Source organism: Ranitomeya variabilis, chromosome 6 (genome assembly GCF_051348905.1).
Source record: "Ranitomeya variabilis isolate aRanVar5 chromosome 6, aRanVar5.hap1, whole genome shotgun sequence".
Taxonomy (NCBI): domain Eukaryota; kingdom Metazoa; phylum Chordata; class Amphibia; order Anura; family Dendrobatidae; genus Ranitomeya; species Ranitomeya variabilis.
In genome coordinates this window covers 43,556,223-43,580,455 of record NC_135237.1, presented here as the reverse complement: position 1 = coordinate 43,580,455, position 24,233 = coordinate 43,556,223, and the positions used below count along the sequence as shown (strand labels likewise).

Genomic DNA, 24,233 nt, shown 5'->3' with positions numbered 1-24,233 from the left:
TTCTCTACAGGACGTGGGGAAGGGCCTGGTTTCTCTACAGGACGTGGGGAAGGGCCTGGTTTCTCTACAGGACGTGGGGAAGGGCCTGGTTTCTCTACAGGACGTGGGGAAGGGCCTGGTTTCTCTACAGGACGTGGGGAAGGGCCTGGTTTCTCTACAGGACGTGGGGAAGGGCCTGGTTTCTCTACAGGACGTGGAGAAGGGCCTGGTTTCTCTACAGGACGTGGGGAAGGGCCTGGTTTCTCTACAGGACGTGGGGAAGGGCCTGGTTTCTCTACAGGACGTGGGGAAGGGCCTGGTTTCTCCACAGGACGTGGGGAAGGGCCTGGTTTCTCTACAGGACGTGGGGAAGGGCCTGGTTTCTCCACAGGACGTGGGGAAGGGCCTGGTTTCTCCACAGGACGTGGGGAAGGGCCTGGTTTCTCTACAGGACGTGGGGAAGGGTCTGGTTTCTCTACAGGACGTGGGGAAGGGCCTGGTTTCTCTACAGGACGTGGGGAAGGGCCTGGTTTCTCTACAGGACGTGGGGAAGGGCCTGGTTTCTCTACAGGACGTGGGGAAGGGCCTGGTTTCTCTACAGGACGTGGGGAAGGGCCTGGTTTCTCTACAGGACGTGGGGAAGGGCCTGGTTTCTCTACAGGTCGTGGGGAAGGGCCTGGTTTATCTACAGGACGTGGGGAAGGGCCTGGTTTCTCTACAGGACGTGAGGAAGGGCCTGGTTTCTCTACAGGACGTGGGGAAGGGCCTTGTTTCTCTACAGAACGTGGGGAAGGGTCTAGTCTCTACAGTACGTGGGGAAGGGTCTGGGCAAGGGTCTTGTTTCTCTACATGATGTGGGGAAGGGTTTTGTCTACAGAAAGCATTAAGTGGGGGTTCAGGAAGTAGGGGGGGGGTGTCTTGTGTTGAGGTGATTTGTTTCTCCATGAAGTGGGGGAAGGGTCTTGTCTACAAAAAGCAGGGATGGGTCTTGTCTCTACAGGAAGAGGGGATGGGTCTTGTCTCTCTAAGTGAAGCGGGAGATTTGTCTACAGGAAATGGCGGGTCTTTTGTGTCTCTACAAGAAGTGGGGGCATGTCTTGTGTTGAGGTGATTTGTGTCTACAGAAAGTTGGGTTTGGCCGTTTCTACAGGAAATGGGGGTGTGTCTTTCGGCTACAAGAAGTGGGGAAGGGGTCTTGTCTCAGCTCATGCTGTACTATAACTCTATAAAGTGTAATAAAAGTAAGGCTAGCTTTCAGGTCACCGCAGGCAAGTCATTGTGCAAGAACAGGTGCAATTAATCCTCAAAAGTGACTTAAGAAATCTCCAGCACCTATAGTGCTTGCAGAATGCTCATGAAAGGAATGACCGACTCAAAGACTGAATTGCAGGTTCCAGAACAGGAGATTCAGCACAGTTCCTGAACATATTAGACTGCTATATGCTATATGCAATTTTAATTTATCGTGGGGAAACAAGACCATGGTTTTCGACAAGTTTTATATGAAGGAATAGGTACTCTTTAAATTTACTAATATCAATGTTTAGACCTTATTTTAGTTCTGTTAAGTAGCACATATATCCATCTGGTGTTCTTTCTGCAAAGTTACTCTCAAAACATATGCCAAAGCAAGAATGGCATGCCATGCAATGTGGTGGGCTACTTCACACAGCCACCGGGCTTGTGCAGCTGGAGCTCTAGTGAGAAGAGCTCTATGAATGCCTGGAGTACGATAGGATATAGAATCTGAAGTGTGTCACTGACATACATATATACACACTATAAAATATAATAGAAAATAGACGATAGACAGACGATAGACAGACGATAGACAGACGATAGACAGACGATAGACAGACGATAGACAGACGATAGACAGACGATAGACAGACGATAGACAGACGATAGACAGACGATAGACAGACGATAGACAGACGATAGACAGACGATAGACAGACGATAGACAGACGATAGACAGACGATAGACAGACGATAGACAGACGATAGACAGACGATAGACAGACGATAGACAGGCGATAGACAGGCGATAGACAGACGATAGACAGGCGATAGACAGGCGATAGACAGGCGATAGACAGGCGATAGACAGGCGATAGACAGACGATAGACAGACGATAGACAGACGATATTTTATCAGTTTGGTTGCAAGACAGTGCACAACACAGATTTTCTATGCATATTTTTTTATATATTTTCTCTCTGCATTTATAGCTGCACTATGGCAGAAATATAAAACAAGTGTCAAGAAAAAAATCTGTACATAATGCTGACACAATACTGATGTACAGACTAAACAATCTGTGCCGTGTCTATGTTTAGTGATTTTCAGCCATAATACAATATGGTTGTACACGAGGCCTGTAGCCTATATACTATGAGTAAGGCACAAATAACATCTCCCATCCCAACACATGAATTATGGATCACACATGCAGATGCTCCATTGAACATTATATAAATCGTAAGGTTACTAAGCAAGACACTGGATAGAAACCCAGTTCTTAAGGGAGATGCAACTAGAATTGCGGGGGGTTTTCTGCCCCTCTTAACTTTTCATATGGCCCAGGGGATCCACCCAATCAGGGAACGCAGCCAATGGGATCGGAAGAAGACTATATACAATTTCTTTACAATTTTCTTACCACACTGGTAAGAAAACGAGAAATTGTATATAGTCATCTTCCGATCCCTCTGCTGATCCTGTCCCACTGACTGGGTCCCTGGTGGTCCCTTCTCCTCTTCTGACGTGGTTGCACTTGACACTTGGAGCCAATCACCGTGGCCACCGATTGGCTGCAGTGGTCAAACGCCAATTATGCATGCAGAGAAAGAAAGGAGAAAATGAGAGGGCACGGCGACTGGCTCCTAATGTCAAGTGCCAACCATGCCAGAGTAGAAGAGGTGGCATGGGAGTGGAAGGGAATCGGAAAGCACTATTTAACTAACTCAGGCCATATATGCTGATGACACTCAGATCTACCTTTCTGGCCCAGACGTCACCTGCTCTGCTGTCCAGAATCCTGGAGTGTCTACCAGCGATATCCTCCTCCTTCTCCTCTCGCTTCCTCAAACTCAATGTGGACAAATCTGAACTCATCATCTTTCCTCCATCTCATAGATCTTCCATACCTGACCTATCTATCGCAATTAATGACATCACGTTTTCCCCAGTACCGGAAGTCTGCTGCCTCGGAGTAACCCTTGACTCTGCCTTGTCCTTCAAACCGCACATCCAAGCTCTTTCCACCTCCTGTCGCCTCCAGCTCAAAAATATCTCCAGAATCCGTCCTTTCCTCAAGCATCAATCTACTAAAATGCTTGTGCATGCCCTCATCATCTCCCGCCTTGACTACTGCAACATCCTTTTCTGTGGCCTCCCTGCTAACACCCTTGCACCTCTCCAGTCCATCCTTAACTCTGCTGCCCGACTAATTCATCTCTCTCCTCGCTACTCCTCCGCTTCCCCCCTTTGCAACTCTCTTCACTGGTTCCCATTCCCTCAGCGTATCCAGTTCAAATTACTAATACTGACCTACAAAGCCATCCATAACCTGTCTCCTCCATATATCTCTGAACTAATCTCCCGATATCTTCCCTCAAGTAATCTCCAGTCCTCCCAAGACCTCCTTCTCTCCTCCACATTTATTCGCTCCTCATCCAACCGCCTCAAGACTTCTCCCGAATATCCCCCATCCTCTGGAATTCTTTGCCCCAACACGTCTGACTATCAACCACATTCGGATCCTTCAGACAGAACCTGAAAACCCACCTCCTCAGGAAAGCCTACAGCCTGCACTGACCTCGCTGCCTCCTCGCCACTACTGGAGATACCACCTCACCAACACCGGAGCTCCTGCAACCCTCAACCTGTTGTCTCCATCCCCACCATCCTGTAGAATGTAAGCCCACAAGCGCAGGGTCCTCGCCCCTCTGTATCAGTCTGTCATCGTTAGTTTGCTTACTGTAAGTGACATCCGTAATTTGTATGTAACCCCTTCTCATGTACAGCACCATGGAATCAATGGTGCTATATTAATAAATAATAATAATAATGTATGTCTTAAGAAAGGTAAACAATTTATCTAAATTGCTCTGTATTTAATCTTAAAGAAATCAGAATCACATTACAGATTTCAGACTCCCAAAAAAACGCACACATAAAATGTCACAAAACCGAAAAAAAAAATATTAAAAGTTAAAATAAAAAGTCAACATAATCCCAGTATACTGCTGCCATGTCATGTACATAGTCAGTCCAAGCTTAAATGTCACAGCTACAAAGTAACTTAGGCTCATTAGTGTCCTGTCGAGTGGCTAGCCTCACCTTTTCAGTAGTCACAGTCAGAGAGGGAACTAATGATGCCAAAGGCTCCATTTGCCTTCTGGATTTCTGTCTGTGCTTTTCCTTCTCTTTATGTTTCTGAAACGAATAAGGGAAATTTGTCAGTATTCATTCAGCGGTGGGTGGAATTTTTTTTTCAATATTTCATAATTGTAAAAAAGTCACAATGGCCATTATTAGACTTATTGTGTTAAAAAGAAAAAAAAAATAAAAATCTAAATAAAGGATGAAACAGATTGCTAATGATCGCTCTGCCGGGAGTCGACCAGTCTCCAGCACGTTCAGTGTAGCACATGAAATCCTAAACCACACAAACGGTTACCCCATGTAATGTGGATCTGCCGTCACAGAAAATGGACTATACTGCAGGAATCTACAGATGTGACATCTTAAAAAGACGGTTTTGTACAACACTGGACACACAAGAATTTTGCAGCAGATCAGTCGTCGATCGGATCAAACTTGCTAATCATCGAGGATTCGGAACCTAAAGAAATGGGATCCGCAGCCCCATTTAAAATGCAGCAATGTGTGCACAGCTCAGCCTCCGCTCCATTGTCTATGGGAATCCTACAAACAGCCGAGTGTTGTACTTGGCTGTATTATTATTATTATTTATTATTATTATTTATTGTTATAGCGCCATTTATTCCATGGCGCTTTACAAGTGAGGAGGGGTATACATAATAACAAGAACAATAATCTTGAACAATACAAGTCATAACTGGTACAGTAGGAGATAGGACCCTGCCCGCGAAGGCTCACAATCTACAAGGGATGGGTGAGAATACAGTAGGTGAGGGTAGAGCTGGTCATGCAGCGGTTTGGTCGATCGGTGGTTACTGTAGGTTGTAGGCTTGTCGGAAGAGGTGGGTCTTCAGATTCTTTTTGAAGGTTTCGATGGTGGGCGAGAGTCTGATGTGTTGTGGTAGAGGGTTCCAGAGTAGGGGTGATACGCGAGAGAAATCTTGTATGCGATTGTATCCGACAGTCCCACGGACAATGAACAGAGCGGAGGCCAGCCATACACACTCCCAATACAATCAAGAAGGGAGTTTCAAGCGGGGTACCACAAGGCTCTGTTCCGGCCCTGGTTTTGTTCAACATTTTTATAAGTGATATAGATAAGACAACTGAAGGTAAACTAAGCAAATTTTCAGACAATTTAAAGCTAGGAGGGATGGCTAACACTAGAGAAGACGGAGAAAGGATTCAGAAGGATCTAGATAACCTTGAACAATGGGCAGCGACTAAAGGTACCGTCACACTCAGCGACGCTGCAGCGATATAGACAACGAGCCGACCTAAACTAGATCGCTGGAGCGTCACTGTTTAGGTCGCTGTAGAGACGTCAAACACAGCAGCTCCAGAACGATGCAGGAGCGATCCAGTGACGTAATGGCGACTCACTTCTCGTTCTCGCTGGTTGTTAGCTCCATGTCAAACATTGCTGGCGTCGTTGCTTTTGATGTCAAACACGACGATACACGCCGACCTGGCGACCAAATAAAGTTCTGGACTTCTAGCTCCGACCAGCGATGGCACAGCGGGATCCAGATCGCTGCTGCGTGTCAAACACAACGAGATCGCTATCCAGGATGCTGCAACGTCACGGATCGTTGTCGTTCTCTTTGCAAAGTTGCTGAGTGTGACGGTACCTTAATACAATGGTATTTAACAGGGAGAAATTCAAGATTCTACATCTGGGCAAGAACTCTAACAATGAAGGATTCTAAAGAATGCGCTGGAGAGCCTCCATCTCGGGGATCACTGAATTGTCGACCCTATGGATGGGGGGTTGGGGGCTTAAGTTTTTTTTTTTTTTCAAGTAAGGAATTTTTCTAACAAAAACTGTTGCATACCAAGTTCCAACAGTGATTTTCATCCGAGTTTGTTCCTAAAGTCATCAGTTTTTGTTTTTTTTCAAATCTGAGAAAGAAAAAAAAAAAGTTTCTCCACCTTCTCCCATCTACATCGAACAGTCTGTGAAAAATCAAACTGCACTCGGATGGCATCCAAGTGATGACCAATTTTTTCAAGGACACAAACTTGCATTTCCGATTTTGATCAGACACTCTGATCGACATGACTCTGCGATTTTGCTTGGCAAACGCAGTCTGGGGGGGGGGGGGGGGGAAATCAGACATGAGAAGAGGCCCATAGACTATCATACAATGCCTTGCGAAAGTATTCGGTTCCCTGGAACTTTTCAACCTTTTCCCACATATGCTTCAAACATAAAGATACCAAATGTAAATTTTTGATGAAGAATCAACAACAAGTGGAACTGAATTGTGAAGTTGAACGAAATTTATTGGTTATTTTACATTTTTGCGGTTGAAAAGGTTGAAAAGTTCCAGGGAGCCGAATACTTTCGCAAGATAGCACTCGTCCGAGAAGAACATATGGGACTGAGGCCTTAAGGAAACATATTGAGTTAATTTTTACACGGTTTTAACCTCCATGTTGATATTCTTCTAATTGCCAAAATTTCACAATTTATGCTTCCTTTACCAACCATATGATCATGATACAAATTTTGATAGATTTTTTTTTTTTTGCTAAATCTTTACAATTTTAATAAACTATGTAAAGAAAAAAAAAAATCTGGAGAAAATATAAAAAGATTAAAAATCCACGAAATTATGAACGATATATTTATTAGAACAAAAGAAGGAAAAAAAAAAAAAAAAAACACATACAGAAAGCCCAGTGTTGACAGATGGACTATTCCAGCTTTGACAAAAAAAAAAAAAAAAAAACAATCGGCCCTATTAAATATCAGGGGCAATTTTGATAGTTAACTGACCTTTTGGCTTTGGGATCTCTGGAGACATTTCATGAGACTATTAAACGTCTGTTATAACCATCGCTTATTTAAGTGCGCACGCGGCTCCTCTCTAGCACCAAATGTATATACGGTAATTAAAAGTCCTAAGAAAAAAAATCGGCGCCGAGTGTAAACGCCGCGTAAATAATTCACAACGGTAATTATTTTCTTCAGGGACAGTAACGCTCACAAAGAATTAATAAGGGGTTTTTCTAATGTAAACTCAACAAGTTAATGTTTAGCAGAAAATCTTTCAAAAACATGCGGCCTGGCCGAAAAACAGCACTTGGCAGGAAGCCTGGAGGGAGCTGTACACGGAGAGATCAACCATTGCTTGAAAGCGAAAGGGGATTCAGGGTCAGAAAACTTACTCCGTCATTCTTTCCTCACTGCTATGTTTTGGAAAAATACATGTGCTTCACGAGATCTCCGCCACTCGGACAATCCGAGAGGAAAGTCTGCAAAGCCTTAAAATTAATAATTAAACCACAGGATGTAGAAGGAGGCACAAAATAAGGGTCAATTTACATGGGTGGATAAACTTCCCGTAAAACGCCGATTGACAATGCAGAAACATCTGACACCTGTTTTTTGGTTTTTTTTGTTTCTTAATTCTCTCATAGTGATTATTGTGTATAGATTGTGTGATCGCTTCTTGTCTGATTGCTGGGCAATGATCAGGAACGATCATTTTGCCAATCAGTGCACCCTGTGCAAGCCTCTTGAAGGGGAATCTGTGACCAGGTTTTTGCTATATAGTCTGCTGCAATTGTTGAGTCCGCTTCCAGTGATGAGTCACTTACTTAGCTGCTGACTCATTTTGATACAATCTTTGTTTTCTCTGCTGCAGATCTAGCAGAGCTCGGAATGCTGAGCATTGTATAACCCCGCCCTCACCACTGATTGGTAGCTTCCTATGTGCACTGAACACTGATGAAAATCTGCCAATCAGATGTGTGGTTGGACCGGGAGGCACGAGACACCTAGTCCTGTAGTGATAATCTCCTGCTCATAAAACACTGATTTTTTTTTTTAAAACACCACAGTCTAGTAAGTGACATCGCTGGAATCAGGCTCTCAGCCGCTACATTATGCTACTTCCAGATTACGCAGCAAAAAGCCTGTTGACAGATTCCCTTGAATCTTCACATTAATACCAGTCTTCACATCGTTACAGTAGGTTTGTCTTCTTCCCAAAGAGCAACCTAGTGCCATCTCTTCCACAGTAAATGACGCACATACACCCGGCTGTCCACATGGTGAAAAAGGAAAAACTTAGTCTCCATTGTTCCATAGTCCAGTTCCGATGAGGACAAATCCGTCGTTGACGTTTGACAATAAACAGTGCTCAGTATGGGCGACCACGAAGTCAGTCGCAGGGTAGACTTCAGCTGAAGCCCTGGTGCAAGGGCGAATAGCTGTATATTGGTCCCAAACGTTACGACAGGATCCATCTGAGGAGCCATAGAAAATCTAAAGGTTTCTCTACATTTTTCTTTATATACTATGAAATTTTCTAGTTTTTGGTAAAATTATGAAAATGTAAAAAGCGAATAAAAATATAGACAAGTGCATGTGCCCTAAATCAAGGACATAAACTAGAGGGGTCGGGCTGAAAAAAAAAGAAGGTTGATGTAATCTTGAAGGTAGATTTTTCCTATCGTTTGCTAAAAATAAAAACGTTTTCCTTGTGGAAAGCTCGAGCAATGTCCACATCACTCATAAGGGGAAGGAGGTTTGCTTGGATTTTCATTAGGAAGCCAAACAATCCATCCCATAATTAGGATTGAATGGTGAATTTATTGCACTTTTCGGGTGCTAGTTTAAAGCTGGGCTGGCTAATGGTCATCTCGTGTCTAGAATCTCCTTTAGGGCTGAGGGAACATTTTCAAGTCTGGAGATCGATCCCACTGAGGAACATTATTGCAGTCAGTATTTATACCTATTGGGAGGAGATGGGTCCTGTGACTTTGATGCAATGATTTCCCCATTGAAAGCCAAGGACAGGTTAAGACTGCGCAGGTTGGAGATCTTGAGAGCCATGCATACCCAATACAGATGTTTGGCTTACAGACCATAGGGAACATGCTACATGGGGGGGAACCGATTATCGGAAAACTGATTAGCAGGATCCTTATGGCCATTTGCAAAGTTTTCCTTCTTCTTTCCTGGTAATATGGCCTTACTCCAACAGATACAGCCGAAATGTTAAAGGTCTCAGGTAGTCATCAGCCCCCTGGCTTTGTGATAGACACAAGTGATTGCTCTGGGGCCGACAACGTCACTGCTGTGACAAGAAGCAGAAGCCCCGGCCGCCGCACAATAGCATCGTCTTGCTTTACAGCACGCTTTAGTATGGCTTCCTCATAATCCACTTGAGGAGATTTGGAGGAAAAGCATTTCTTCCTCAATGGTAATCGGAGCAAACCCATTTTTAAAGCAACAGCCTGGAGGCTTTTTCCCCTCCTTACATGGCCAGGCCTTTTCAGATAAGCGCAGCTACATGATCTTCCCCGGGTACCTCTGGGAGCGACACGCACAATGGAAGCAGTTTGTATTTTCCTGAGGTTCCACGTGAATGAAGTTGCAGGAAGAAGGGCAAGAAATAATGGATTGCCATCTGCGCAATATATCAGTTTTAAGCTGCCACATTTCTAAAGCTCAATAACATCGAAAACAAAGAGCTAAACCTGATCTTGTGCCCTCATGGTCTTAAGTGCAGAACTGACTCTTCAACCCTCCCAGGCAGGCAGCCATGCAACGCCTATACAAACCAGTGTCTTGGTTAATGATTACTGAGAGAAAGCCAAAAAATAAAATATTAAGAGGAAAGTATCGACCCTCGATAAGTCAATAAGAAATCCAGACGTTAGAGGAATCTGACAATATCAGCCAACAGTGACATCTATGGAGGCCTCCAACAGATGATGTCGGAGGAGTGAAGGATCCGGCAAGTCCAATCTCAGACCGTTCATCTTTTTGTTCTTAAGGAAATAAGACCGGGAAATCTGGTAGTGGCTCTCATGGAGAACAGAGGTGCTGTTGGCATCATGCGTGGTTCCACCAAGGCCATTATTTTTGTTTTCTGTTCCTTTAAAGAAGCTGAATTATTAGTGCAGGTGTTAACGAAGCCATTGCTGCATAATAGAAAGAATCACAGAAGAAAAAAATGACATTACAAAATATTCTTAACTATGTTCTTTGAGGAACATTCAGCTGGACTTGAATCTACAAGGAAAGCCGCAGCAATCATCTCTTCACTTCATCACTGCAGAATGTCTTTTTTTGTAAACTAGATGGATTTGGGGATGTTAATGCAGGGGTAATCCACAGCAAAATTTGAAACTATAACTAATAATATATATATATATATATATATATATATATATATATATATATATATATATATATATATATATATATATATATATATATATATATATATATATATATATATATGCACACACACTCACTGGCCACTTTATTAGGTACACCTGTCCAACTTCTTGTTAACACTTAATTTCTAATCAAAAAAGAGAAAAACTGGCGGAAGCAGAGTCACAGTATTAAAATCTGACAAATTTTATTTGGTTTAGATCACAACAACACTAAATATAAATATAAAATAAGTAAGTAATGAGATACCGTCCTCTGGGGAATACATATACAATCTAAGACCACATGTGCATAATCATGTTCAGCAACCTCATATAATTTGTTCACCTAAGCACTTATTATGAGCAATATACAAAAGTTCCTTTTAATAGGTAGACCCAAGTTTTAGTTATATGTCATTCAATAGTTGGGACACCAACCCATACCACAGTATATCTGGATCATATACCAAGAAAAGTATATACATAGAATAAAGTGCCAAGTGTCCATATAAATCTCTTAATCTTTATGCCAATGGTTAGTTATAGTACTATTGCGTATAGAGGGCTGGTGATCACACCATGCCTCACATTAAATTCACAGCATCAGCATAAGAATAGGGTGCTATACATGACCTGCACGTGCTGTCCAAAAGGCCCCAACGCGCGTTTCGCGTCTTGCTTCTTCCGGGGGAATGTGACGCGAAGCAAGACGCGAAACGCGCGTTGGGGCCTTTTGGACAGCACGTGCAGGTCATGTATAGCACCCTATTCTTATGCTGATACTGTGAATTTAATGTGAGGCATGGTGTGATCACCAGCCCTCTATACGCAATAGTACTATAACTAACCATTGGCATAAAGATTAAGAGATTTATATGGACACTTGGCACTTTATTCTATGTATATACTTTTCTTGGTATATGATCCAGATATACTGTGGTATGGGTTGGTGTCCCAACTATTGAATGACATATAACTAAAACTTGGGTCTACCTATTAAAAGGAACTTTTGTATATTGCTCATAATAAGTGCTTAGGTGAACAAATTATATGAGGTTGCTGAACATGATTATGCACATGTGGTCTTAGATTGTATATGTATTCCCCAGAGGACGGTATCTCATTACTTACTTATTTTATATTTATATTTAGTGTTGTTGTGATCTAAACCAAATAAAATTTGTCAGATTTTAATACTGTGACTCTGCTTCCGCCAGTTTTTCTCTTTTTTGGTATTTGCATGTATTTTGGAAGTGTCACCTCAAGAGCCTGGATTGAATAGGTTTGTTAATTTCTAATCAGCCAATCACATGGCGGCAACTCAGTGCATTTAGGCATGTAGACATGGTCAAGACAATCTCCTGCAGTTCAAACCGAGCATCAGTATGGGGAAGAAAGGTGATTTGAGTGCCTTTGAACGTGGCATGGTTGTTGGTGCCAGAAGGGCTGGTCTGAGTATTTCAGAAACTGCTGATCTACTGGGATTTTCATGCACAACCATCTCTAGGGTTTACAGAGAATGGTCCGAAAAAGAAAAAAATCCAGTGAGCGGCAGTTCTGTGGGCGGAAATGCCTTGTTGATGCCAGAGGTCAGAGGAGAATGGGCAGACTGGTTCGAGCTGATAGAAAGGCAACAGTGACTCAAATCGCCACCCGTTACAACCAAGGTAGGCCTAAGAGCATCTCTGAACGCACAGTGCGTCGAACTTTGAGGCAGATGGGCTACAGCAGCAGAAGACCACACCGGGTACCACTCCTTTCAGCTAAGAACAGGAAACTGAGGCTACAATTTGTACAAGCTCATCGAAATTGGACAGTAGAAGATTGGAAAAACGTTGCTTGGTCTGATGAGTCTCGATTTCTGCTGCGACATTCGGATGGTAGGGTCAGAATTTGGCGTAAACAACATGAAAGCATGGATCCATCCTGCCTTGTATGGAGCATCTTTGGGATGTGCAGCCGACAAATCTGCGGCAACTGTGTGATGCCATCATGTCAATATGGACCAAAATCTCTGAGGAATGCTTCCAGCACCTTGTTGAATCTATGCCACGAAGAATTGAGGCAGTTCTGAAGGCAAAAGGGGGTCCAACCCGTTACTAGCATGGTGTACCTAATAAAGTGGCCGGTGAGTGTATATATATGAGTGTGTATATATATATATATATTCTCTGAGGCGGATAGAACTAGTAAGTAACTACCAGCCCGTTAATTTTTTTTTTGACAATGAGCCAAAAACTGTTTAGTCCTGGATAAGCCCTTTAAAAAGTTTCTCATCTTTCTGTCTTTTGACATCTCAACAGAAAAGCTGATCAGTAGGGTAAAAAACCCAGCTTGTTTCAGGTGATTCTTTGGCAAATCTGTATCAACCACAAAAAAAATAAATAAATAAATAAATAATAATAATTTCACACAAAAAAAGAAAGATAAAACAGCATTTTATCTCGAGGTACCCCCGCTCACACAGACCTCGGGATCATCTTACACAAACTAACAGAAGCCACAATTGTCGATTTGCCGATTCCTCTATAGAACTACTCTCCCCATCTGGCATATACCTGGGGACTCTAACTGCCGGCACATTGCGGTATTCATGCTGTAACTAGAGAATCCTCCAAGATTCAGGTAATTCTCCTGACATTTGCAGTTTTCCACAGTGACAGCTATATCATGTGCATGGGAGGACATGGACAGCCACCTGTCTGATGTCAGTATGGTTTCTGCAGCATTACCCGTACCAGTGCACCTGCTCATCCCGGCATACAATGGATTCACGGATTTTTGCATTTGACCCAAACTGATTTTACTCAATGTTGACGCCAGTGACTTCTACCCAAATAAGCCGCCGCGGCAGGTAGCAAAATACATGTTTGTTAACCAAATGTCCTGCACCTTTTTGACTAATGGATAAAATATTTACATGCGACACAGGAGGAGATGAGACTACAGATGGACGATAACGGCTGATGTATGTGCACATGTGGAGTGAGGGACCTATGGGGATATTCAGTCTCCAAAGAAAGGAGAAAAAAAGAAATGTTGATAAATATGGTTAAAAAATTACAACATAAGGAAAGAAAAACGTCATGTCTTGTTTGATGGGTTTATTAGCAACAGTACAAACTTTCAGATGTTGGCAATAAACAGAATTTGGAAAGGGGGTCTAATGATTTTGGAATGCCAGGTATGATGACTGGGCCGACCTCAGCCGGAGACTGGTGGCGGCAGCGGCCGACCTCAGCCGGAGACTGGTGGCGGCAGCGGCCGACCTCAGCCGGAGACTGGTGGCGGCAGCGGCCGACCTCAGCCGGAGACTGGTGGCGGCAGCGGCCGACCTCAGCCGGAGACTGGTGGCGGCAGCGGCCGACCTCAGCCGGAGACTGGTGGCGGCAGCGGCCGACCTCAGCCGGAGACTGGTGGCGGCAGCGGCCGACCTCAGCCGGAGACTGGTGGCGGCAGCGGCACACCTCAGCCGGAGACTGGTGGCGGCAGCGGCACACCTCAGCCGGAGACTGGTGGCGGCAGGGGCACACCTCAGCCGGAGACTGGTGGCGGCAGGGGCACACCTCAGCCGGAGACTGGTGGCGGCAGCGGCCGACCTCAGCCGGAGACTGGTGGCGGCAGCGGCCGACCTCAGCCGGAGACTGGTGGCGGCAGCGGCCGACCTCAGCCGGAGACTGGTGGCGGCAGCGGCCGACCTCAGCCGGAGACTGGTGGCGGCAGCGGCCGACCTCAGCCGGAGACTGGTGGCGGCAGCGGCCGACCTCAGCCGGAGACTGGTGGCGGCAGCGGCCGACCTCAGCCGGAGACTGGTGGCGGCAGCGGCACACCTCAGCCGGAGACTGGTGGCGGCAGCGGCACACCTCAGCCGGAGACTGGTGGCGGCAGCGGCCAACCTCAGCCAGAGACTGGTGGCGGCAGCGGCCAACCTCAGCCAGAGACTGGTGGCGGCAGCGGCCAACCTCAGCCAGAGACTGGTGGCGGCAGCGGCCAACCTCAGCCAGAGACTGGTGGCGGCAGCGGCCAACCTCAGCCGGAGACTGGTGGCGGCAGGGGCACACCTCAGCCGGAGACTGGTGGCGGCAGGGGCACACCTCAGCCGGAGACTGGTGGCAGCAGGGGCACACCTCAGCCGGAGACTGGTGGCGGCAGCGGCCGACCTCAGCCAGAGACTGGTGGCAGCAGCGACCGACCTCAGCCGGAGACCGGTGGCGGCAGCGGCCGACCACGGCAGTGATTTACCAATGAAGTAAAGAACACTAATAAAGGGTTAAGATTTTTTATGTGAATGAATCACATCCGACATATGAAGGAATAATGCAGAAATATTTTGATATGGGGATAATAAATAATTAAGTAGTTTATGGTTATCCATCTCCTGCTGAACTACATGTCCAAGTGGCTCGGCGTCACTGAGTGCTTTGATATTCCCTTATTATACATGGTCACCATCAGATGGTTGCCAATACGGGTACATGATTTCCACTTTCAATCGACGGCCCAAAGTGAAGAATTTCCTTTAAAAAGGCACCAGAAAAATCTGATGCATATAATGAAACTTCCAGAATCAAACTTTTTTTTTTTCCACTCAAATTGATAGTGATAAAAAGAAAAAAAAAATATTGTTCAGAAATAATACCTTCATTGAATATCCCAGGTTTAAAAATACAAGCTTTTAGGGCCATTAATGGCTCTTCTGCAGGCAATAATATAGCGTGTGCCTGCCGCTTTTTCAAGAGCCCTGTGGTCTGCGGCGTGCATCCTGTAAGACACGTATTAAGAAGCTAAATGGTGACATTTTAAGTTGCCCCCTATTTTGTGCTATAAATGAAATGTATTTTACTGTACATTTCGCACTGAGCCTCACAGCTGAGAGCGAGCGCGGCTACATTCGGATAAAGCTCCTCCACTGAGCTAACTAAATCAAAGTGGTAGACGACTTGCAAGTCAGCAGGGAGGCAAATTAGTATTTAGTCATGCTCTTTATATTTTTATTAAAAGATTAAAACTCCGTGTGAATCGCGTGGCATGCTGCCACCATCGAGGGGGCTGGCTGCCAGGACCACTGCAAACACATGCCAACAAGGAATCGATCTAAGCTCAAGAAACGGCTCTGCCATGCGCGCCACCTTGCTACGGTAAGTTAGATTTATTGCTAAACAATATAATTAATGAGAACGGCTCAGGATTTCGGCATAAGGAGGAGGGGGGAGGAGGCAGAGGTAATAGGTTTTAGATAAATTGGACTTACAGATTATCAAAATCTCTCCGTGTGAATCCCTTTAGTGCGTTTACCGACCTATCCGACGGGCAGCGCCAGCTTGGACTCCGCCAGCATCGCCAAGACGTATTCCTAACCTCTTCATTTCAGCAGCACTCTAATTGTAGACAAGACGTGGGTCCGATATCCTCATCGGCCCTTGAAATAATGAATCGGGTCCTGTGGACACCCCACAGATATGCCAGACTCTCTCGGAGCACGCATCGGTACCTTATTTATGAATGTGCGCTTGGCTTATTATCGGGAGGAGGATGACGTTTTTGTGACTACATACCGTAATAAACTTTTGTCAGTCTTGGTGGGAAAAAAAATAGCGGCATCAATAGTTGATCAGTGGGGGTCCGACTCTCGGCACACTTGCCAATTGGCTATTTTACATGGCTTACCGCTTAGTCCCAGACATAGGAATTTGTAGGGAATTTTAATACCGCACAAAGGCAATGAATGAGGTCCAAGGCTCTCCAAACTGCCGTATGTCTGCCCAAAAGTGGAGTCGACAGCCGGACCCCCACACTGATGAGTGACATCCAACGTCCTTTTTATTTTCATCCGTGCGCTGGATCAGATATGTAGAAATGTTTTTCTTTTAACCATCGGTGATTTTCTTGCACGCAAAAGAAAAAAATAATAATAATTCTCCCACTCATTACAATGTTAAAAAGTCTGATTAATCAAAAATGTATGGGTGATTTTTCTTTGTTTTGTTTTTGGCCTTTTTTTTTTATTTATTCTAAATTCTTCTTATACTTTGTGCCTTTTTTACAGCTTATTTTAGGATATGTTCACATGTAGCATTTTTTTCACCAGCCAAAATCTGCTCTCTCTCCAAACACGCCCACTGAAAAGTGTAAACGCAGCATTTTTCCTGCAGAGTTTTTTATGTGGATTACATGTGCGTTCTACAGAAGGATTAATAAATGTTAGTTTTATTCACCAAAATTGTTTAAGTTTTTTTTTTTTTTTCATTGCTTTCTACAAGTGAGAAACACGCACAAAAACACTGAAAGAATGGATGCGCTGCAGATTTTAAAAAATGCATACGTTTTCCATTTCGGTCAATAAAAAAAAAAAAAAACGTGTGCATGAGATCTCACTGCTTTTGGTCGTACTGTAAAAAGCAGATTTTATGTTGCATAAAAAAGGAAAAAAACATTAAAAAGGGAAACACGAATTGTGTATATATAGCCTTATATGCATTTGCCTTTTTTTCCCCACATGTGCATCATTATGGGCATGGGGTTTTTGCTTTACAGATCTTTGCAACTGGGTCATCAATTGAAACTTTTTAAAAAGACTCAACATTTATACAAAGTTTTTGTGTAAATGTTCTCCAGTCTTCACCTGGAGTGACTGCTCCAAAAATGTGCAAAAAAGTTAAAAGGCAAAAATAAGTAGCATTTTTTTTTTTACAGGGTGTATAATTCATGAACCACACAAGGCCACGGAGTTTGGCAGTTCTTAACTACATAACTATAAAATAGTGACGTCAGGGGGTGGGTAGTGATCATAACAGTCCATCAAGTTCAACCTCAACTTACCTTTCCCGGGTCCAGCGCCAACTCTATGCTGCTGCTCTGACCTCTGTTTCTTTGCAGAACCAATATATCATGTGACAACACTGCTGCCAAGCAATGAGTTCAGTAGCTCGAGCCATCTACAAAGGAAAATCCGTTATGCTCAGTGATTGGCTGCAGAGCTGATGAAGTGACGTTGATGCTGAAAGCAAACAACAGAGTTCAGGGCAGATGCTTATAGCAAACAATAGAGACCAGGGCACAGGCAGAGAGCTAGTGCTGGGCCCGGGTAGAGTAAGTATTACTCAATTTGTTTTCCTATAACTACTCCAGCTTTTAGCAGAATGTTATCTGAATGCAGATATATAAATTTACCATAATAGGGTATTTGACAGTCTACTACTCGAACTGTAAAGAAACATTTTGTATTTAGATGCCAGAATCACCTTTCCTCCACACTAAATGAATTTTCCTTGGACATTTGTAACATTCTTGAAAGGATAAATCATGTCGCAGTTTTCTGATTACATGTGTAACTATAGATATATACAAGAGGCGCCTTTATTCCAAGGTGAATGCGCCCAACTTTTCTAACCTCTCTGCGCTACTTAGACGATGATGTATCTGACTAAAATCTGCCAATCTTATTTTGACCTGCACTTTTTTTTTTTGTTTATTTTTGCTATTTAGGTAAAAAGTGAGAAAAAGGAAGAATCACAGATGGCAGAGGAAGACACCGTGGCTACCAATGGTAAAATAAATAAAAAATTGGCAAAAAAGTGACAAAAAAAGTCATTTTGTTAGAGCAGTTAATATTCAGAATTTCCATTCATTCATACAGCTAAATAATATTCAAAAAATAGCCCACGAGAAGGCAACCATCACAGAAATGCTGCAGAAAAAATATCCAGGCACAAACAACTCAACAATGTAACATAATGAGCTTGGCAGGAAATTCTAATTTCTGCCATATTGAGGCAGAAAAAGAGTGAAATCCTGAAGAAGCAGTGAGGGAGAAGGGGGATTATTTCCTCTCTCCAGTGACTTAGTATAAATAACTTAAAATACATACGGTATTTATTTTTTCTTCACGAAATAAATCATGACCTCTCTTGATTTTCCATTCCTGAGCAGAAAGTATCACGGCTCTTACAGTAAAGAATCCAGTCTTTTACTTATGAAGAAAACGAATTTCTAAATGATTGGAAAAATATTCTGTAACGGGAGTCCTATATTGCCTATATACTATCCCAGCATAATACACAAACACACACATCATTTACTTACATGAAGGACGTATGGAACAAAAATAAACAGGGCTGTCAGCAGACAGGTGTTAAAAACAGGTGAGATCCTCCTGCATTTGCATTAATTGACACTTCCATTAATGAAGCAGTGCGCTTTACACTTATAATTAGTATTACCAAGTACAATGCACACTCATTACCAAGCAGGGAAAAAACTGACAATAAAGATAAGAAAATTTGCAGGGATGTAAATCTGCGTGATTCTGGGAGGATATTGATTTTTATAGCACGCAGGGGATCAGTCGCATGAACGAATACGCTTTATTAGAATTTGGCGTTCCTTTGTTATTCCTTCTGAAAATGTACTACTCAGGGTACGTGCACGCTGGGCCCTTGGGGTACGGGCACGCTGGGCCCTTGGGGTACGTGCACGCTGGGCCCTTGGGGTACGTGCACGCTGGGCCCTTGGGGTACGTGCACGCTGGGCCCTTGGGGTACGTGCACGCTGGGCCCTTGGGGTACGTGCACGCTGGGCCCTTGGGGTACGTGCACGCTGGGCCCTTGGGGTACGTGCACGCTGGGCCCTTGGGGTACGTGCACGCTGGGCCTTTTAGAAAAATGAAAGCAGTGATTTTCTTGAAGTCTCTTTTTCCCATGTCTTACTTTTCCAGTGGCTTTGCTGCTTGCGTTTTTTTCTTTTTTTTTTTTTTTTAATTGTCTGTACTAATAGTGAGTGACTTCCAAGCGCCAGAAGAATGGTCAGGTCTCTTTTACACTCTTTGAAGTTTGAAGTAGTTAAAAATAAGGTAAAAAAGACTGAGAATATTCACAGCAAAAGCAAATAATTTTGACATTTTATTTTATTTTTTGCGCTTTTTCATTAAAGTTGCAGGTAGAAAGCGCCTGAAAAAGACGTCAGGTGCACTGCATACATCTTTAAGGGCTATTCCTATCTCCAAGATTCTATCCCAAAAGTAGTAGGTATAATAATAATAATAATAATAATAATAATAATAATAATATTAACAAAAACCTCCAATTGGAAAGGTAGCATAGTTTTTCTGATAAGCTATGTATGTCACTTACCCCATGTGCAGGGCATTGCAATAGATTAGGTATCCATGGTTATGACCACTCAGTGACAGTTCGTGGACGTAACCATGGATACCTAAGCTAATGCAATGCCCTGCACATAGGGTAGGCAACAGAGTATCAGAAGAATTATACTAAATTTCTAATTGGAGGTATTTGCTAATATTATTATACCCACTACATAGTGGGACAGGATCTTGGAGATGGGAATACCCCTTTAAGGTCGGGTTTACACTTCTGACATTAGTATAGACTGCGTTTGGGTCCCAAGATACACGACTAGTCCAGACATTGAAGTGAGTACTCGGACCGTGACTGTCGTACCTGTGAAACTGGCCCAAAAGAGGGCGCTAACATTTCTTTTGCAGACAGGGAGTGTCCCTTAGCATGTGCACCACTAACTGGACAGTGATATACGGACGCTTCCTATAGGAGAACACTTTATTCCTACATTTCCAGGAGGAGTAACTGAGGGACAGCACACAGTATAGAGTTCCAAGAAAAGATAAATGTTTACTCTTATTATAAATACAAGCGTTTACTAAAACAAACATGAAGGGGAGCAGCCGGGGGCCCTCTTGAAGTCCACAAAGGAGGAACTCAAGTGTGATGCCTCCAGGAGGAGGATCTGCATTCTCATGAATATCTTTTCATTGCTCCATGACAGATGTACTTTAATTGTGCGGAGATTAGCTCACACATTCCAGGAGAAGCAGCCAAGTGTAAAGGAAAAGGTGAGGTCTCCGATCAGACAACATGGACGTGCTACTTCCTCGCTGGGAATACATTGTAGGTGGGAGTAGTAGACCATGCAATATTCAATATTAATAGCTTTGGCACATAGTCAATGTTCGCACTAATCAGCGCCCGCTCCCATTATTGCGGAAACGTCACACTTCATTACAATCACTTCATCATCTTAACATTCTTTTTAAAGATTACCGACACCACCACCACCCTCGTCCTCCAGCCTCTCCACCGGCCACCACCCTCGTCCTCCAGCCTCTCCATCGGCCACCACCCTCGTCCTCCAGCCTCTCCACCGGCCACCACCCTCGTCCTCCAGCCTCTCCACCGGCCACCACCCTCGTCCTCCAGCCTCTCCACCGGCCACCACCCTCGTCCTCCAGCCTCTCCACCGGCCACCACCATCGTCCTCCAGCCTCTCCACCGGCCACCACCCTCGTCCTCCAGCCTCTCCACCGGCCACCACCCTCGTCCTCCAGCCTCTCCACCGGCCACCACCCTCGTCCTCCAGCCTCTCCACCGGCCACCATCCTCGTCCTCCAGGCTCTCCACCGGCCACCACCCTCGTCCTCCAGCCTCTCCACCGGCCACCACCCTCGTCCTCCAGCCTCTCCACCGGCCACCACCATCGTCCTCCAGCCTCTCCACCGGCCACCACCCTCGTCCTCCAGCCTCTCCACCGGCCACCACCCTCGTCCTCCAGCCTCTCCACCGGCCACCACCCTCATCCTCCAGCCTCTCCACCGGCCACCACCCTCGTCCTCCAGCCTCTCCACCGGCCACCACCCTCGTCCTCCAGCCTCTCCACCGGCCACCACCATCGTCCTCCAGCCTCTCCACCGGCCACCACCCTCGTCCTCCAGCCTCTCCACCGGCCACCACCCTCGTCCTCCAGCCTCTCCACCGGCCACCACCCTCGTCCTCCAGCCTCTCCACCGGCCACCACCCTCGTCCTCCAGCCTCTCCACCGGCCACCACCCTCGTCCTCCAGCCTCTCCACCGGCCACCACCCTCGTCCTCCAGCCTCTCCACCGGCCTTTAGCGGCTAGCACGGCTAGATTAGCCTGCCTTGTGCGGAGTACCCGCTCATCGGCTCCTGGTATAGCCACAAGCTCCAGCATTCACAGCAGAGGCAGACTCGCATCCAAATGCTATTAACCCAGCGGGGGGAGAAGGATTTGGATTAAATACCGTGTTTTATGAAATGTTACACACAACGCGTAATTACGACGCGAGCATAAGTACGTTAGTAAATTGGAAAATTGCAAAGCAAACTTTTTATTTCTTCTTACAGCGTCGGCATATTTGATTGATGGATAAATTGGAATAACCTAATCCAAAAGACTCCATGTTGTGAGGCGCGCCCGAGGAAAGTTAGCCAAATTAAAGTTTACAGTTAATTGGATGCAACAGAGTGCAGGGGTCACAGACTAAATTTGCATCAAACTCTCACAAACAAGAAGCCGAGACCAAGACGCAATGACGGAAAATAAGGGCAGCACAGATCCATCTCCGCTAACAAACGAGATCCTCAGATCAGGAATAGAACAGACATTTATAGGACATTTCATAACTTTCCCAACTTCTTATGAAAACATTTACAGCACATCCTGCATTGTACTACTGTACCCAATGTATTATACGTTATAGGAGCTGAAGTCAGTCCATTTTATACCGACTCCCACAGGCCTGGTACCAAATCACAGAGACTTGTCCGATTTTGATTAGAGTCACAGATCAAAGTCGCCAATGCAAATCTAAAAAAAAGGACAGAACTTGGATGCAACCAGAGTGCTGTCTGATTTTCACCATTTCATGGAGAAGCTGGGGAAACCATCACGTTTTTTTTTTCTGCATACGAGAACTCTGGAGGGAAAAACTGAAAATCTGGTAAAAAAAACATGGAAAACATGGACCCCCTTTTTTTTTTTTTTCTTTGCACATGTCTGAATGAGCCCTTATTTTCAAGATTCGATGTGAGGAAGTCCAGCCAAACGTATTCTGCATCTAAGGCAGATCAGAAGATCCATTTCTCCTCTTGCCACTGCCAGACAATGCATTGCAGACTTTGTAAGAGATGATAATTTTTGCGTTTCCACTAGGAATTATAATTGAGGATTTTTCCTCATTTCACATTCACAAGATATCTCAAGATTCTTCAAAAACAAGGATTCCTTCGTTTTCACCATGACCACCACCAAGAGGTGGATGGGTAGACACAAGAAGAGCCAGGGTAAGAGCGAGTCTAGAAGCGCATGCGCGGAATGAATGAATGAGGCGCTACGTCATGCGTACATCACTGCGAATGACAAAACTAGACCATAGGCAAAAGCTTAACTAATGAATGGGAGGAGGAGAACGTCACGATGGATGGAGCGCTTGTTCCACGCATGCGGAAATAGCCAGTAAACTTACTTTTTTCTCCTTCTCATTATGTTTATCCTGAGAGTGAGAGGAAGAATCACTTACACACTGATCAAATGATCTACTAAAATCCAGTTTGCCATTTTTCTATAAAAAACACAGGTAAAAAAATAAATAAATAGGTGACTATATAAAAAGAAAAATTAGTGCTGGTACTTTGTAATAACGTAATAAAAAGGCACTGAAGCAGCATCACAAATTATGGCAAAAAAAAAAATACTAGATGACCGGGAATAGATGTTCTGCACCATTTATACCGCATGGTTAAACTCGGATTTAGATGTATAGCACCATGTACAGTGGATATAAAAAGTTTACACATCCTTGCTAAATACTAGATTTGTGTCATGTAAAAAAAAATCATACCAAGAGGAATCCTTTGAGAACTATTTCTATCTTTACTTTCACCCATAATCCATACAAATCCAATGAAAAATAAGCAAAAACCAGCACTTGCCAGGAATTCCTGCAGCTCCTTTAATGTTGCTGTAGGCCTCCTGGACCAATTCTTCTGGTCTCAGTTTTTTGGGAGGTTTTTTTGTTTTGTTTTTTTAAAGAGATATCTAGTTCAATGTTGTGCCAAATTTAAGCCACTTCTTGATGACCATCTTCACATTGTTCCATGATATATACAAAGACTTTCTTGTACCCTGGATTTGTACAGTTCATGTGTGACAAAGGTGGAAAAAGCTGCATTAACTACAGGTAGCAGGAATGGAGCCAGATATGTTTTTCTCTAAAACTTCGAGTCAGGGGGACTATACAGAACGTCTGCTATCATCCTCAACCGCCCCTCCTTATGACTGATAGGTACACACTTGGGACAGACTTGTCAATTAACTAGAGCAGGGTGGGGAAAAGCCTTTTCAAACTATGTCTTCTCAGAAACTCAGCAGCATTTCAGCGTAAAACATACCTGGCGGTAATTCTGCAGGTTCAAGACACAGGACTCTAATGACAGGTTCCCCTTTAAAGTGAATATTAACCTTTGATCACCATATTTAGTTTTATCTTAATACGTAGAGCTAAACATTTTCTCTTATATAGAGGTTAATTCCGAATAAAGGTTTGAGCTTCATCTTTTTTTTTTTAGTTGTTTTTTTTGGCTACCGAGCTTCAAGCGCCCATAGAATCTTATAGATAAAAAGGAAAGTCTAATTAAAAAGCCCTCAAGCTCGAGACCGAATTCTCTGAACTGTATCCAGGACTTGTTAAACTTAAAAAGCTCAGTAATGGGTTTGGGGCGGGCCTAAAAGAAGTATTAAAACCACACAAAAAATAATCCCCAAACTGATACCAATGAAGACTAGAGTAGAACTTTCAAGAGGTATGTTAGCGTCTGGGAACGATTGGACACAGAGTATGAGAGTTTTCATGGT

General features: G+C 44.1%; 1 protein-coding gene across 8 annotated transcripts in view; it reads right to left on the bottom strand.

Moving 5' to 3' along the window:
• MLLT10 (MLLT10 histone lysine methyltransferase DOT1L cofactor) overlaps positions 1 to 24,233 on the bottom strand; it is a 238,186-nt gene that overhangs the window by 77,183 nt on the left and 136,770 nt on the right. For 7 of the 8 annotated variants that reach the window (XR_013216782.1, XR_013216783.1, XM_077268344.1 and 4 more), the window contains one exon: positions 4,325 to 4,420. Coding sequence is in view for 6 of the 8 variants with exons in the window: in XM_077268344.1 (XP_077124459.1) it covers positions 4,325 to 4,420 (96 nt within the window). In the remaining 2 variants the exon portion in view is untranslated. Of the gene's footprint in view, positions 1 to 4,324; positions 4,421 to 22,845; positions 22,942 to 24,233 lie in introns of all 8 variants that reach the window. The other variant, XM_077268350.1, reaches the window with a different exon arrangement.